At 34.5% G+C, this 17,964-nt stretch overlaps 1 protein-coding gene across 1 annotated transcript in view; it reads right to left on the reverse strand.

Annotated features, from left to right (window-relative positions):
- Positions 1-330: 330 nt before the first annotated feature.
- The window catches only part of SecS (Sec synthetase), a 71,641-nt gene continuing 54,007 nt past the window's right edge, over positions 331-17,964 (reverse strand). The window contains exon 10 of the mRNA XM_069830976.1: positions 331-5,399. Within this exon, the coding sequence (XP_069687077.1) occupies positions 5,089-5,399 (311 nt within the window). The 3' untranslated portion in view covers positions 331-5,088. The remainder of the gene's footprint in view (positions 5,400-17,964) is intronic.

Genomic DNA, 17,964 nt, shown 5'->3' on the forward strand with positions numbered 1-17,964 from the left:
TTATATTGAACTCAAGAGTCAATACACAGAATATAGTAATATAATACATTTGCTTGATATGATGGAAGGAAAAGTAGCTAATTTAAATTACAAGGCATTTATTAATGCAATATAAATAACTGAAGAAAAAAATACTGTGAGGATAAAATTAAAAAAAACTGTAGGAAGGAACAATAAATTCTACAATATAAAATAAAAAATCAATGCAGAACATGTATTCCATTCTGCTGCAAGATATCTCAGTTGAGAATAATAATTTTTTCATTATCTTGTGCTTATTTTCATACCAATGAACGTAGGATTATATTTCGGGAAATAATGCTCTTCATAAATTGTCAAGTAATTTATTACTGTTTGAATCAGTCATTTATGTAACTTGCAATATCTATATGATACACTGTTTATTATACAAGATTAAAGCTTGGTTTAAAATCCCCAACACGGAAATTGGAATGACCTATACTGTTGTGACCTATATTTACAGTCATGCACGTAAAATACACCAAGTGTATATAATGATTTAAAATTAACTCTAAGGAATGTTCCCATGAAAATTAATTCTGAAAAAACTAATCGATTGTAAAATATGGATGCTACCTAAGTGAAGCTTCCACACCACACTGTATTGTGTTGTCAACATACGTGACTACTTTCATAGGACTTGTGCAGTGACCACCTGCACCAGCTCTGTCATAACATCAACACTTTCTACATTTGACTAATGTTAGTAACAGCACTGTAAACTAATGTAATTATCATAGGTTCTTAAGAGGATAAAATCTGATTAAGTCTGTTACACGAAATGGTGAACAGTAAATGACATATTGTAATAGTATGGGGATAGTGTCTCACGGAAGCATACTGCATCTTGCTGCTGGTTTTTAGACTAGACACTTGACACAATTAGTGCATTCCAGAACTGTTCAGAAAATACAGAGCACAAGAAAAGCCCCATAAAAACTGGGGGTGCACAGACGACAATAGTCAATTTTCTGAACAGCTCATCTAGTGCAGATTCGTAAAATTGCAAAATAGTTACAAATGTTGTCACTCATTTTCTGATACACAGCAGACAAAATCTCCATAGGATCAAAATTAAATAATCAATTATGCCAAGTATTATACTTTGTATTAATCCTATGTTATTGCCTAATGACCATAAAAAAGTTCTTTCTGGTCTACAGCTTTGAAGAACACAGTGTATGTGAGAAACTAAATGCCTTTGTAATCACAACCTATTACCTCAGTAACAAAGTAGATTAATTTTCCAAATGGGAATTATGGGTTACTGAACACAATATATATTTGTAATAAATATTGAGGAACGCCATGTTTTTATGGTAACAACCATCAGATCACTTTCATATTCACACTCATACGTCACTAGTTGTGGAACGACACAAAATTATAATAAAAAGACAATTCTTCTTGTAACATGTCACACCAATTCACTATAACTCCATTTATAAATAAACCTATACAGTCAAATTTTACATAAAATAATACAATTTAATACAATAGCACTTCTGAATTTCTAACGGTCTGTGATATAAATTAAATTGGCCGGATATTTCAAAGGGTCCGTTGGATGGACACACATGGATGGAATAGGTTAATCTACAGGTTTACAAGAAATTAAAACTTCTATTAACCCAATTTAAAATCTGAAGTGCAAACAATAACATTCATTATAACAATTTCTTCTTAAAAATGTAAACACTTTAAATATATTAAATATCTAATCAATTATGTAACTTTAATATATACAGTTACACAGTTCAAAGCATATGTTTTCTCAAATAACGAGATTTATTTTGTTGCTGAAGAGTAATTCTTTGAAGTATATGAAAATGGAATAGGAAAATTTTGATACAAAAAATAATTTATATAAAAGGAATATATAGAAAAATAATCAAAATATAATACATTTTACACTACAGAGAAACAAGTACTGCTCTATTTCAGAATGGCCTAAATTCTTAAAATGTAGATAAAGCAGAAAAAATATATAAACATGTTACAAAAGTAGGATGATAGGACAGTAAGAAAGCACTGAAAAGGCTTAAAGAGATTCTAAATAAAAATTTTCAAATTTTAATTATCACAATACATAACACTGTACACCACCAAACTTTCTGTTAAAGGAGGGAACCAACAGTAGAAACATCCAATAGAATTAAGGCCTAATTCTCCTACATAAAGAAAATAACAATTATATTCTATAGATATATTCACATTGAAAAAAAAAGATACAAAAGGCCAATCAGCATGTAAGAATTAATATAAAATACCACTTGGGAAAAATTAAAATTTGTTCAAGAATACGATATTAGGCAAGTTGCAATCAATTTACTTCCAACATACTCAACAGACTGATACTAACAATTAAAGCTGTATAATTTCTCTCACCACAATGCTCACTCATTATTGTCAGCAAACCATTCTCTATGAAGAACGACCTAAATACTGTAACTTCTCTCTTATTAATTAACTGCAATACCCAATTAAAAATACAAATTTCCTGTTATTTCTGAATATTATCACTTACAAGTATGTTCCCTTCAAATCATGAAATAAACATGTAATAAATGATGACCTCTTATGGTCACAAAAGCACATGTTCTGAACAGATGCTGCCTTCCACAGAGACACCTACTATTAACTATTACACCCGTATATAGATTGGCAACAATTGCAGAAAACAAAACATTTGGTTTAGATACACTAAATTGACAAGAACAATCTTAATATGTTCTTAGTATGTATTTGTCTGTTGGTGTCCAAAGAAATCCCTGTTCTTTAATTTGACTTCAGGGACTCTTAATTTGCCTTTAGTTAAATTCCAGTCAGCTATGAGCTCTAACCACATGATTAAAATTTGCACTCATAACCATTTAAACATTACTTTGTCCCATTTGAAAGTTATTATACATAATCATTTCTCTTTGTTTGTAAATTATGAACACTCACTCACACAAACTAACATTCACACTTGTAGTCAGTAACAAACATTTCTACTTACATCAAAGTGGCATAATGAATAAATGTACAACTTATAAGTAATACACGCAGGTATAAATATCTGCAAAGTGTCTTTTTTTTTTTTTCTTTTCGTTGCTGTCATCATTGGTACTCTTTAAAAAACACAGGAATAATTATTATAGGCGAGCAGCCGATTGTTGGCTTATGAAACATTTGTAGATGATGATGATGATGATGGCAAACTCACTGCAATACAATACAGTATTTTAGAATCATTTTAAAATATGTGTGATCTATAAATAAATGAACTAGATGAGATAACACAGATGGTACTGATCATGATTGCAACGAAATCAGATGGCTTGTCAAATTAAGGAACTTTAGTATCAGATAAAAATTACTGGGTTCATAATGCAGTAAACGTAAGAATGATAATTGCATGACTGTTCCCAGTAAAAATTATTTTAAAGGAGTTGTTCAGAGGGCTCGTAACAAGCCAGCATTTCCATCGTTACTGCAAGAATTAAATCTACATCAGACATAAAGCCAATTTACAAATACCAACACATGGCACTATTTACTGAGAGGACTTTCTTCACCATGGAAGCCACTAAACACTTGCGACAAAAGCATATGGCATTTATTTCTTGACAATACAATCACATGGCCAATCACGACTAAGCACAGTGTTTGTAGATAATTCATCAAATAATTAATCTTTGTGTGAAGAAGTGAGACCACTGGATGGTTCCTTCTATTTCGGTATTTTTGAGATTGTAAAAATGTAACGAAATCTAATAATTCCATACCATGGCAAACATGTCAACAGACATATGCTCCGTAAGTGAACTGTTTCATTTGATGGATTAATAACAAACATACTGCACTATTTCCCTAAACCCCATTTATTCGATCCTTTTCCCATTATTTACATAATATATACAGTGTATGCTTGCCATAGAGTGTGGTACATTGATTGAAACTCTAGCAATTGTTTGTACTGCGTGTCGGCGATGCAGCTGGCAAAATCCATCAAATAATGGATGCGAACTGCTTTATGATTCTACCATAGACTGACTGCAACAGCTTAATGAAAGTATTGCAAATTCTATTGCAAAAGAAAATTCACCTTTGGACAAGAATCACTCCCTTCATTTTTGTATAACTTCAATATTAGTATTGGTTTGTGTTTTAATTTAAGCGAACATAAATATGTCATGGATTCCAATCATGGCTATACAATACCCATAATAATGGCTGTGCCCTACTTAAGTTTCCTACAATTCCATCAGTGATAAAATGTGATGTTTTCATATCCAGCTGTGACAAATACTTACAAAGTAAGACACGGATATTGCAAAAGCATATTATGGACTATGTCATGATATGGACCCAGAATGAATTCCAGAATTGCAGTCAGACCTTGTGATGTGATCACCGGGCACCGTAGAAAAGTCTGTGTGATTAACATAGTGTTTGGGCACAATTTGAAAATATCTGTGCAAATGTTTCCATACCTTTTATGCACAAAAACACATTACTTAAATTAATCCCAGCAATATATTTATTTGAAGGGTATGGTAGTTTATATTTATTATTATTATTTTATTTTTATATACTTTTTTTACTTTTAAAGAAAGATATCGTGAAAAAAGAATTCAAGCACAGTGCTTCCTGTATGGGAGTGCGAGATGAGAATTGGGCATGAAGGTTTCAATTAGTTTGTGTCCCAGCCAGAGCAAAGATGTGAAACATGGGAAGAAAACTAATGCACACTTCCACAAAAGAACTGGTAGAAATGCAGACTCTTACTGCCTCCACTTCAGAGTGATGCAGGTCCTAAGGAAAGACTTCAAAGGCAATCTCATTCCTTATAATGGAAGGAAATATGATCGCGATTTCAGGACTGCCATCACTTTATCCCCTATTGATATTTAAAGGTCTTGATAATTGCTATGTTTCACCAACACATTAAAACAAAACAATGTTTGAAAGCCATACTTTTTATATTATGTACTGTACAGCAGAGTCTACATCTTCTCAGCAGAATTCTAGCCACGTTTCACCTGCCCACTGGGGTTTGTCCAGCTGGTGAGAGCTGTGCTATCACTTACGCAGGCTATCTTTGCTGCTGGCTAGTGAGGTGCTGGTGCTGCTCTGGCTGTGTTGTTCTCCACCACTACCACTGCCACTTCCACCTTCTCCATTAAGGGTGCTCGAGCCACCTCGCATCACTCGTCGCATAACTGCTAACTCTTCTACAGAGGTAGGTGTAGGAGGAGCACTACGTCCCTTTAACTTGCTTAAAACCTTGTCCAGACGATGTGAAAATAAATCCACATCAGATTTGCGCATTCCAAGGGCAGCTGCTGCTGTGAGGTATGGCACAGGGTAGCTACTGTTGTGAGCACCCCAACCTAAACATTTAAAACCACATATATTTTTCAAACGCCTCTTTACCGAAACTGATAGCTTACTGCAAAACAATGCTTACTAGGTAAACAGTATTATTACAATGATAGAACTTCACATATCTTGTAAACAATTAATGAACCTTCCCATAACAGCAAATTTCATTTACGCAAATGTTCTTAGAGAAGAGAGTACGGTACCATTATGGCATGGATGATTCCATAGAAAACAAACTTATTTTCATCTTCATTGAAATTTTATTTGATGGAAAACAAAGTGAATTTCAATATCGAGACTAATTAATACCTTGAAATACTCAAATTTGCAATGACTGTGATTTTCGAAAGTAGCACTTCATAAAATTCTCTAACTTCTGAACAGTATACAATCAATCAATCAATCAATCAATCAATCAATCAATCAATCAATCAATCAATCAATCAATCAATCAATCAATCAATCAATCTTCTTAATGTATCCAGCTGTTTGCTGACAACATAAAGTCCACTATAGTCCACTGTAGTCTATTCAGTTGTGTTTTTCACAACAAATGAGGGGTATTTTGATCGGTGTTCATTATAGATGCCTGTTGCTAGTAGCCAAAGTTGGGGTGTAGTCAATATATACTACAGGACTGTGTCTTCTGCAACTGGTACTGATGATTTTAATTTACTTCTTTAACAGTATACTTTCATAAGCACTCATTTCAAAATTTACATAATACACTTTCAAAATATTTAAATGAAGTTTCAAAACCCGTAAGATGTTAATAATCAATTTCAATTTAACTTTTGTTTACAAAAACTACAGTACCTTCACAGAAAGCAAGGTCATACACATAATATGCTGAGTGACCATTACCTACTGAAGGCCATGAACTGCTCCATTTTCTATAGTCTTTCAACCAAGCTCTAATTTTGCAATTTGATAGTTGGTAGGGGCAGCTAATATTTTATAATTGTCTACCTCATGTGGAGATCTAACTACCTGCGCAGTTTGAGAAAAAATCTGACATGAGCTCATGAATAGTTTTGTAGTAAGATTTTAACAAACATGCTTTCAACTGCATGGTTATTTAATATCACAAAAATGCGAGATTAATACTTAATCAGGTAGTTTAAAAACGCATATCTTAGTTCATTGAAGGAGTTGTCCAATGATATGTTCAAGAGACAAAATGAATACAACGAAATTTTATCAGTCAGGATTATTTATATATATTTCCAGAGCTTACATGATTAGTCTAAAACCAACACTGTGCAGTCTTCCTTCACTTTCATTATACAGTGAAACTGCTCTATTTTGGCACCTCTGGATGCCGGACAAACTGTTATATTGGACTATTTTCATGGACAAATTGCTATGCTTTTACATGTCCAACAAATCCTCTATGTTCTACAACCCTTCATCCAAGATGTCGGACAGGACATCCCTTATGGTCACAGCTAGGACATGACCTCTAATTTATCTTTTCTCCTCTATTCCTGATTACTCTTTAGGGTTGAGTGGCATTAAATTCCGAACTTCACAATGGGTGAGAGGATGGTTTCTCTTACATGTACTGTAACTGTAAACTTTTTGAACTTCTCTTTACATTCCCACACCATTGTTCGTTAACAGGGTGTAGTAAAAGGTTTTTTTTATAACTCTAAACTCATCAAACTTAGATTTCAGAACTTCCTACAATCTTACAATATTGTACTTGACAGTCTTGATAGTGTGTACTTCAGTTGCAGTTGAGGTAGTGAGTGTGATATAAATAAAGTTTTAAGTGTAACACATTGATTTAAATGCAAATCAGTGAAGTTAACAATTCTGCAGTGCTTGGGAAAAGTGACATAAGTCAGTTTTCACAAACCTTTTTTGATAATTTGACAACTTACACTGGTTCATGTCGATTTGATTTTTTTCTGTATGAATTACTGTAATGGGAGGAAAACCTATGTACTTTTTTCCAAGCGAATATATGTTCTGTAAGTTGTCAATAAATTATCAAAAAAGGTTTGTGGAAACTGACTTGTGTCACTTTTCCCGAGCACTACAGAATTCAAAGACTCAGTAAGAGAGGGGAGCTATGCCACAAAATATGAAAAATTGAGTTATTGCTGTTTTCAAACTTCTCTTACCATCTCCTGTCTATCCTGTGAAATAAAACAATATGGCATAGCTTCCTTGTACACTAGAATAGTTTTTATCTATTTCATGTACACACCCTTTTCAACGTTTTTGTTGGGTCAATGTAATGTAATCTGTGGCGCAACAGCCCATTAAGGGCTAAGGCCGACCAACCAGTCTCACGACCACATGCCTCAGCAGAGGTGAACGATCATCCAGCCAGAAAGGAGCAACATGTGGTCAGCACTATGATGACTGAAGGGAGCCATTACAGCTGGTTTTCGAAAATGGATTTCACCACCTATCATAGCTTCCCAAATTCATCATGGTGGGTGGACACTGGTCTCATGCCCTGGCCGAATTTTTATGAGAAAATCCCTTCCCCATGTGGACTCAAACCAGCACTCATTCCGTAACATAAGTGCCTTAAACCACAGTATGATATGAAACTATGCCACTAATTAATAATATCTGCTTAGGGAAGTTCATGAATGCCAACATAAGAATTTCACAGATGGTTTACTATTTGACTTACCATATCAATGAATCATGAAAAATGATTATAACCTGAATTAAAATGTTCACAGACTTATGTTTCAATGTGTGTATGCTTATATTACTTTGGCTATATTAAAAAGCACACTATCTTCTTTTACTAGTTTTGATGGTGACCTTAATATACACAGTTCTAACAAAGTTGAATCCTTGGAAATCAGAAAGTAACACCATATTTTACACGTACTACGTTCTTGCTACTAGAAATTTGTACGATTCCACCCAATATTATTTCCTTGTTTCAAGGCATATACAGGAGATTCACAATGAAAGGTCATAACTTTAAGATATGTTTTTTCAAACTATTTTGAGTAAAAAGGTCCACATGATCATGCATCCAATTTCAAACGGTTAAGGAGCTGTGGTCAGTTATTATGTAGGTAAAATGAACACAACACTATGAACTCCGCACTATAATATGATTTCCTGTGTCATGAACTCGTTAAAATATTATTCAGAAGTCATAACTGTGTGGGAGGACATATTATTGAAATTAAGATAACAGGAGCTATGCTATGCTTGCACACTGGATGTCATGGTCAAGGAGAAATTATTAGTGTCAATATTGGTGCTGCAACAGATACGTGATTCAATGTGAATGCAAAAGCATATTGATGCATTTGAAAATTTACTGTAAGCATTGTCTTCGACTAGCTACCTATGTAGCAATTGTGTTAATAGGAAGGAATACTGTGCGGATTTAGCAAAATGCCAGCTTCACCACATAAACAAAAACTCATATTAACACTATCAGTACATTAAATTGCAGCACCATTACTTATTCAGCACCTTAATGGTTATAAGCAAGCAGATCAGATGTCATGAGAAAGCTACACATACTTGAACCACAACAAACAACAGTAAGTTAATAAACAACCTTATAAATTATGACAAATGTATTCTTGCATTAGTGAACAGAATACTTGACTTGGGAAAGTAGATCGCTGGCAGAAAAGGTACGAGTTACAGTGAATACTAACTATTTTAATTATATGAGCCTTCAACATTACTATGATAGTAACAAAAGCCAATAGAACAGGAACACATCCCTCCTTATCGTCTACTCACATAATTTTATTTTCTTAAAATTCACAGCAATTTACTCTAAATAAGCTGCTTATACCAGTACAGATCATGCATTTTGTCAAGACACTCACGATGTGCAGTACGGGAACAACGTTTCTGTGGAGGGAGTAGGAGTAAAAGGGAAGGTCGGGCGTGTGTCTACCGAGTTCAAGGCAAAGATTAACCCATTCCCCTATAATTCGTAGTAAGTAGACTCATCCAATCTCGTCCGCAGCTCTGTAGGAAGAGTGGAGGAGTGTCTGGACATAATGCATACACTGTATGTATACATTCATGTTCTTTGTAAATAACATATTGCTGGGATTCGAATGTGGGTCTGCAGTCAACATAAGCCAGTGTTCTGCCACTTCAGCTACCAAGCCTTATTTACAACCATTATTTATTTCTCTATGTAATTACTACGACAATTGGAAGTTTTCAAAGCATGGTACAAGCTTTTAACTGACTTCATCAAAGAAATTTGCTGAAAAATAACATAGTCAATTCTTTACAGCTGCTTTTAGATCTTCATCATTCACAGAATGCCATTAGCTTGCTCAGAGAAAGTATATGAGGTGCAAAAAGTAGTAGTAATTGTTGGGATCAGGGTCAGGGCTGTATGGTGCTAACAAGTTCCATTTGAAATGTTGAAGTGGCTCAAGAGTGCACTATAAGGTGTGATGGTGTGTGCTACTGTGTAAGAATATGGCACCAGAATGTGTCCCTTATTTATTACACATTACAATTTTGTTACAATCTTATAGCAAATCTCAGCATAAATAATGTGATTCCAGGCTCCAGAACTCAACCAGCAACACACCTCTCATACTGTATATGTTTAAGCCATTCTAACTCAGGGGACATTAGGCCCATAAACATTGCGTAACTGGCAATGAATTTCTATGGTGGTTAGATTTTTGCATAAAAGAAGTGATTCACTACACTAACCTCACAGTTCAACATATATTTCGTAACGAAAAATTATCATACAGGCTCACAAACTGATAGGTGCCTTCCCAGTGACTCACTTCAACTGAACTCTTGATTGTCAGATATATTCGACCAGGCTTTACTTTCAGAATGCCCCTCATACCATCTGTTTAGACATTTTCAAAATCTATTATCAATATACCCTCATTTTCGGATCATAAAAAACGTCCTAATTCTAAATGTACAACACTATCATTTTCTTTTGTAACAACATTTATGGTATGGATATATGGGATCGTCTGTTTGCTTATCAAATGGTCAGTCACAGTCACATCAATCTTAACAAGTAACAACATTACTAAACTCGGCATAATGAACCTCGAGGAGTGACGTCTTTTCTATTGAAGAACTTTATTACCAATTTGTATTTATGCCAATGTATTTTACTCATCTATCTTTTAACTTTAAATATTAACATTTAACTTAAGTTATTGTACCACATGATACTCCAAATCATTTTACATATCAATATATACCTGAGGCATAACATCTTTTCTACTGAAGAATTATATTATCAATTGTATTCATGCCGACGTATTATTACTTATTTAAATTTTAACATTTAACTTAGTTATTGTATCTTTTTTTATTTATTTTATTGGGTTATTTTACGATGCTGTATCAACATCTAGGTTTTTAGCGTCTGAATGAAATGAAGGTGATAATGCCGGTGAAATGAGTCCGGGGTCCAGCACCGAAAGTTACCCAGCATTTGCTCGTATTGGGTTGAGGGAAAACCCCGTAAAAAACCTCAACCAGGTAACTTGCCTCGACCGGGATTCGAACCCGGGCCACCTGGTTTCGCGGCCAGACGCACTGACCGTTACTCCACAGGTGTGGACAGTTATTGTATCACATGAGACTTACTTCAAACCAACTTATATCTAAATATACAAAATAATGTGCACATCTGAACATTTTATACATAGTAATTATCATATCCACACAATGGACGATTAATCATGATGGTTTACATCAGTGTTCCGCAACCGGTGTGCCTCCACAAGGTGAAAGGTGTGATGCGAACTTTTACCATATTATTGTAAGAAATTAATAAAATTAATTAAAACTAAATTAAAATTAAATTCCTCTCTCTGGTGACACAATCAGCCGCCGAGTTAGTGACATGTCCAGTGACATCCAAGACATTATGAAGGAGAAAATAAAGAGCAGTCATAAGTTCTCACTTCAGATCGACGAGTCCACCGATATTAGCGGTCACACACAACTTCTTTTCTACATTCAGTACATTCGTGGGGATGTATTTGCATTTATTTTTTTCTGTGCAGAGAAGTGCCCAAGCGAGCAACCAGTGAAGAAATATTTCGTACAACTAATGAATATGTGGCCATGTATTGTGGGTCCCTATCACCATGGCATGGCGTGTCCTCAGGTTGCGGATAGAGGAGACGGCCTCCAGATATGGAGGGTAGCTATGAATATATTGAATAAGCAGTCGTGGACAGCCGATAAGGGGTGGTCCTCCAGCTTGGGGGTTGGGCGAAGGGCTAAAAACCCATCACCGTAAAAAACAGCTTGTTACGAATCCCTACAATAAGCCTCGAAATAGGATTGATTCTCTGGCACGACCACAGCAAAGGAATAAGGTTTTGAGATTTGGCACTTGGAACGTAACTAGTCTTTATAGAACAGGAGGGGTAACAGTAGTAGCAAAAGAACTAGCTATATATAGAATAGACTTCGTGGGAGTACAAGAGGTTAGGTTAGATGGGAATGGCATATCACAAATAGGAGATTACTTGTTGTATTATGTGGAAGGAAACAATAATCACCAATTAGGAACAGGATTCTTTGTTCATAAAAGAATAAAATCAGCAATAAAAAAGGTCGAATTTATCAATGACAGGTTATCATATTTAGTACTTAAGGGTAGATGGTGCGACATCATAGTTATAAATGCTCACGTCCCTACAGAAGAGAAAGACGACCATATAAAGGATAGCTTCTATGAAGAATTAGAACATACTTTTGATCAGTTACCTAGATATCACATGAAAATTTTATTGGGGGATTTCAACGCTAAAGTAGGACGGGAGGATATTTAAGACCAACTATTGGAAAAGAGAGCCTACACGTAACTAGTAGTGACAATGGAGTTAGATTAGTCAACTTTGCCACATCGAAAAATTTAATTGTCAAAAGTACAACATTCCCCCATCTGGACTTCTCCAGATGGATTGACACACAACCAAATAGATCACATCTTGATAGATAAACGGAGACACACTAGTATAGTAGACATTCGAACTTTCAGGGGTGCAGACTGTAATTCTGACCATTATTTGGTAATTGGAGAATTAAGAGAAAGACTATCAGTAGTCAAGCGAGTAGAGCAACAAGTTAATATTACTAAATTCAATATTTTGAAATTAAAGGACGAGGAAACTAAGTAAAATTATCAGGTCGAAATTTCGAATAGGTTTGCCACTTTAGAAAGTTCCAACGAAGTTGAGAAAGAATTAGATGTTAACAGCGTGTGGGAAAATATCAGAGATAGTATCAAAATTGCAGCTGAGCAGAGCATAGGTTATTATGAAACTAAGAAAAAGAAACCATGGTTTGATGAAGATTGTTGCATGGTAGTAGAAAGAAGGAAACAGACAAAATTGAAATTCTTACAGGATCCAGTTGAGGAGAAGAGAGATAATTATTTCAATGAAAGACGGGAAGCAAGTCATACACTTAGGAATAAAAAGAGAGATTACTTGAAGGAAAAACTGAATGAGGTAGAAACAAATAGTAAGAATAAAAACATTAGAGATCTATATAAGGGTATAAAGGAATTTAAGAACGGATATCAGCCAAGGGTAAACGTGATCAAGGATGAGAATGGTGACTTGCTTGCAGACTCTCCATCAATCCTAAACAGATGGAAAAACTATTTTGTGCAACTATTAAATGTACATAGGCCAAATAGAAATGATCGGGACGAAATTGAAATACAAACTGCTGAGCCATTTATACCTGAACCCACGCTTTCAGAAGTCGAAATTGCGATAGAAAATCTGAAAAAGTACAAGTCTCCAGGTATCGATCAAATTCCAGCAGAATTAATACAAGAGGGTGGAAGTGCATTATATAGCGAAATTTATAAACTTGTACTTGCTATTTGGGAAAAGGAAATTGTACCAGAACAATGGAAGGAGTCCATAATTGTACCTATTTTTAAGAAGGGGGACAAAACCAACTGTGGTAACTTTCGAGGAATATCACTTTTGTTGACGTCGTACAAAATTTTGTCCAATATTCTTTTGAGAAGATTAACTCCGTACGTAGATGAAATTATTGGGGATCATCAGTGTGGTTTTAGGCGTAATAGATCGACTATTGATCAGATTTTTTGTATTCGACAGATAATGGAGAAAAAATGGGAGTATAAGGGTACAGTACATCAGTTATTCATAGATTTCAAAAAGGCATATGACTCGGTTAAGAGGGAAGTATTATATGATATTCTTATTGACTTTGGTATTCCCAAGAAACTAGTTCGATTAATTAAAATGTGTCTCAGTGAAACATACAGCAGGGTCCGTATAGGTCAGTTTCTATCTGATGCTTTTCCAATTCACTGTGGGCTAAAGCAGGGAGATGAACTATCACCTTTACTTTTTAACTTCGCTTTAGAATATGCCATTAGGAAAGTTCAGGATAACAGGCAGGGTTTGGAATTGAATGGGTTACATCAGCTTCTTGTCTATGCGGATGAGGTGAATATGTTAGGAGAAAATCCACAAACGATTAGGGAAAACACGGAAATTTTACTTGAAGCAAGTAAAGCGATCGCTTTGGAAATAAATCCCGAAAAGACAAAGTATATGATTATGTCTCGTGACGAGAATATTGTACGAAATGGAAATATAAAAATTGGAGATTTATCCTTCGAAGGGGTGAAAAAATTCAAATATCTTGGAGCAACAGTAAGAAATATAAATGACACTCGGGAGGAAATTAAACGCAGAATAAATATGGGAAATGCATGTTATTATTCGGTTTAGAAGCTTTTATCATCTAGTCTGCTGTCAAAAAATCTGAAAGTTAGAATTTATAAAACAGTTATATTACCGGTTGTTCTGTATGGTTGTGAAACTTGGACTCTCACTCTGAGAGAGGAACATAGGTTAAGGGTGTTTGAGAATAAGGTGCTTAGGAAAATATTTGGGGCTAAGAGGGATGAAGTTACAGGAGAATGGAGAAAGTTACACAACGCAGAACTGCACGCATTGTATTCTTCACCTGACATAATTAGGAACATTAAATCCAGACGTTTGCGATGGGCAGGGCATGTAGCACGTATGGGCGAATCCAGGAATGCATATAGAGTGTTAGTTGGGAGACCGGAGGGAAAAAGACCTTTGGGGAGGCCGAGACGTAGATGGGAGGATAATATTAAAATGGATTTGAGGGAGGTGGGATATGATGATAGGGACTGGATTAATCTTGCACAGGATAGGGACCGATGGCTGGTTATGTGAGGGCGGCAATGAACCTTCGGGTTCCTTAAAAGCCATTTGTAAGTAAGTAAGTAAGTAAGTAATGAATATGTGGTCTGTAATGAATTAACAAGGGACGATTGCGTTAGCGTTTTACAGATGGAGCCGCTTCTATGAAAGGATTCGTGGCTAAAGTACGTGAAGTATTATCACAACATACGGAGCGACCATTGTCTCATTCACCGCGAAGACATTGTTGCTAAGTCTTTGGCATCTCCTCTGAAAATTGTGATGTATAGTTGAAAATGACAATAACACAATAACAACAACAATTCCTGAACTCAAGATAATAGAACTGTTAACTTAACCAACCTCCAATTGACAAACCAAGAAACTGAAATCCTGCAAAATGGATACAAGTACAAGTTCCCTCCTACCAACATCCATAATTTAATAGAAACACAACACGTAATTTCAAAATGTAACCACGAAAACAAAGAATATCTTAGCTACAGCACAGCTAAAATCATAGGAAACTATATCAAAGATCCTAAAATTAAAGGAAATCTTAAACTAGTTAAAACCAATCACAATAACATCATGAGTCTTAAACGGAAGTTAGAAGAAAACAATATTACTCATATTAAAGCAGACAAAAATGACGCAGTAGTTCTCATGTATAAATCAGAATATATTTTGACTAAACTAATACATTCCTTAGCAACAATGACATAATAGAATTGAAATCAGATCCAACCGACACATACCAAAAACAAATAAAACTTGCAATTAAGAACTCTCTGAAAACCTCCTGAAGATTCATAAAATAGAATTATCCATGAGACCAATAGTAAATTGCAGAAATGCCCCCAATTATAAAGTAAATAAACACTTATATAATTTCCTAAAAAGAATCCTGATCCAAGATAATGAACACACCATTAGCAACACAAAACAACTCATAAAAAAAACATTAAAATTAAAAACCACGAAAGAAACAAAATTATTATCCTTGGACATAACAAATTTATATACAAACATTCCAATCATTGAAATAATAGCAATAATTTCTTCCAAATTTAATGAACTGCAACTTAATAGTGATTTAATAAAACAAGTTACCAACTTACTAGAGCTCTCCTTAAAACAAAATTATTTTAAATTCAATAACAAAATATATTCACAACAGAAGGGTCTAGCTATTGGCGACCCCCTATCTGGCTTTTTGGCGAACATATTCTTACAAAACTTAGAAAAAATTACACACTAGCACCCTTTCTAGCAAATTTAATATCTCCACATATGTACGATATATCAATGACACACTGGTTTTTTATGAAAGCAATGTAGATAACACTGATTCCATTACAGATGAATTCAACAAACTACATCCAAATATGAAATTTACACATGAAGCAGGTACCAAAGGAAACATAAACTTTTTAGATTTAAACATCACGCTGAAACCCCCATCAATAATGTATAAAATGTACAGAAACCAACAACCACAACTCACTCAATACATACAAATTCTATTCACCCAACATCTCACAAAATGAGTAAGTTCAGATATTTGATTGATCGTATGATTACAACCCCCCTCAATAAAGACAACTACAATAAAGAATACAAATACATTCTAAATACTGAAAATGGTTTTGGGAAACAAACAATTAACAAATTAATTAGCAAAAGGAAAATGAAATTATCTATAATGAAATCCACTACACTTTCTCCCGAGAGCTCACAAACCAAAAAATCCTGGCACAGAATGACATATTTCGGCAAGATTTCCAACAAATTAAATAACTTCTTTAAAAAACAGAACATTCACATTGCCCCCCGGACTAACAATAAATTGAATAATATAATATCCAACAGAACGAACAACACTGAACCCCATCACAACAGCGGAATTTATCAATTAAAATGCAAAAATTGTCCGAAAACATGTATATGCCAAACTCGCCAAAATTTTAAGATTCGATATCATGAACACATAACAGATTTCAAATACAATCGTAATCGAAATTTGCCACACATCTCACCGAAGAAGGCCACGAGTTAACCAATATCAAAGAAGTCCTACAAATAGTAAAAATCATTAACGATAATAGTTTAATTGATACCTCTGAGCAATATTACATTTCCAAAACATTTAACCAAGGAATTCCAATCCTAAACGAACAGATTAGTAACACAACAAATCCTTTATTTAATTTATTTCAATTAATAACGGTAAAACAACCTCTACAAGCATCCACACAGGTACCCCTCCCATACTTCCAGTTCCGGCCAATGTACATTAGCGTAAGCATATACCGTGTGAGCACAACTCGAATTTCAGTCACAGCCGAGCAGCTGACACGTACACATCCATCTCAACAAGTAACATCACGTAAGTCAACATCCTAACAATTGCTTAATGCGAGATAGTTCAAAATAAATTTTGAAAAGTGACTCAATTTCATTCCCATGTTACAGTAAACTCTGCATGATGAACCTCGAGGCGTGACGTCTTTCCTATTGAACTTTATTACCAATTTTTATTTATACCAGTGAACATTTTATACATAGTAATTATCATATACACACAATGAACGATTAATCATGATGGTTTACATTATATAATTGTATTTACTAAAAATTCTTGTTCCATCTATTAAGCATGTTTTAATGAATGACTGTATGATCTGAGATTTACTTCAAACCAACTTATATCTCAATATACTAAATAGTGTGCACATTTATGCATAGTAATTATCATATCCACACAATGAACGATTAATCATGATGGTTGACATTATATAATTGTATTTACTAAATGTTGTTCCATGTATTAAGCATGTTCTAATGAGTGACTGAATGATCTGATGATGGCATTAAATGTTAATCAAAATAAAATGTTAAATAGTTATTAACATTATTTTACCATTTGATAAGCAAACAGATGGTCCCATATATCCATACAAAGTGCTTGGATTATTCAACCATTGATGTAGTACTTAATTTTTAAAAATATTATACAGTGAAACCTCTCATTTACGGACATCGAAGGGACATAACAATCTGTCCACATCTGGGAGGTGTCTTTTATTGGGAAGGAGGTCCCCAGTCTAACAATACGTAGGTGCTCGTGTAAAGGGGATTAAGTATGAATTGACTAAAGTGGGATAAGTAAAGATATGAACCCTCCACGATTACTTCTGTCTTGTGTTAAAGGGGTTAAACCATGCTTCCATCCATGATGCAGTTACAGTGCTCCATATTTTGTGACAAAGGGGTTTTGTTCAGTACCAAAGGAGAGAAGTTTACATACCTTACAATTTGACTTAAACCCCTTTACATGAGCATCTGCGAATAAATTTATAATATGCATTATATATCCCAGGGC

Source organism: Periplaneta americana, chromosome 7 (assembly GCF_040183065.1).
Source record: "Periplaneta americana isolate PAMFEO1 chromosome 7, P.americana_PAMFEO1_priV1, whole genome shotgun sequence".
Lineage (NCBI taxonomy): Eukaryota > Metazoa > Arthropoda > Insecta > Blattodea > Blattidae > Periplaneta > Periplaneta americana.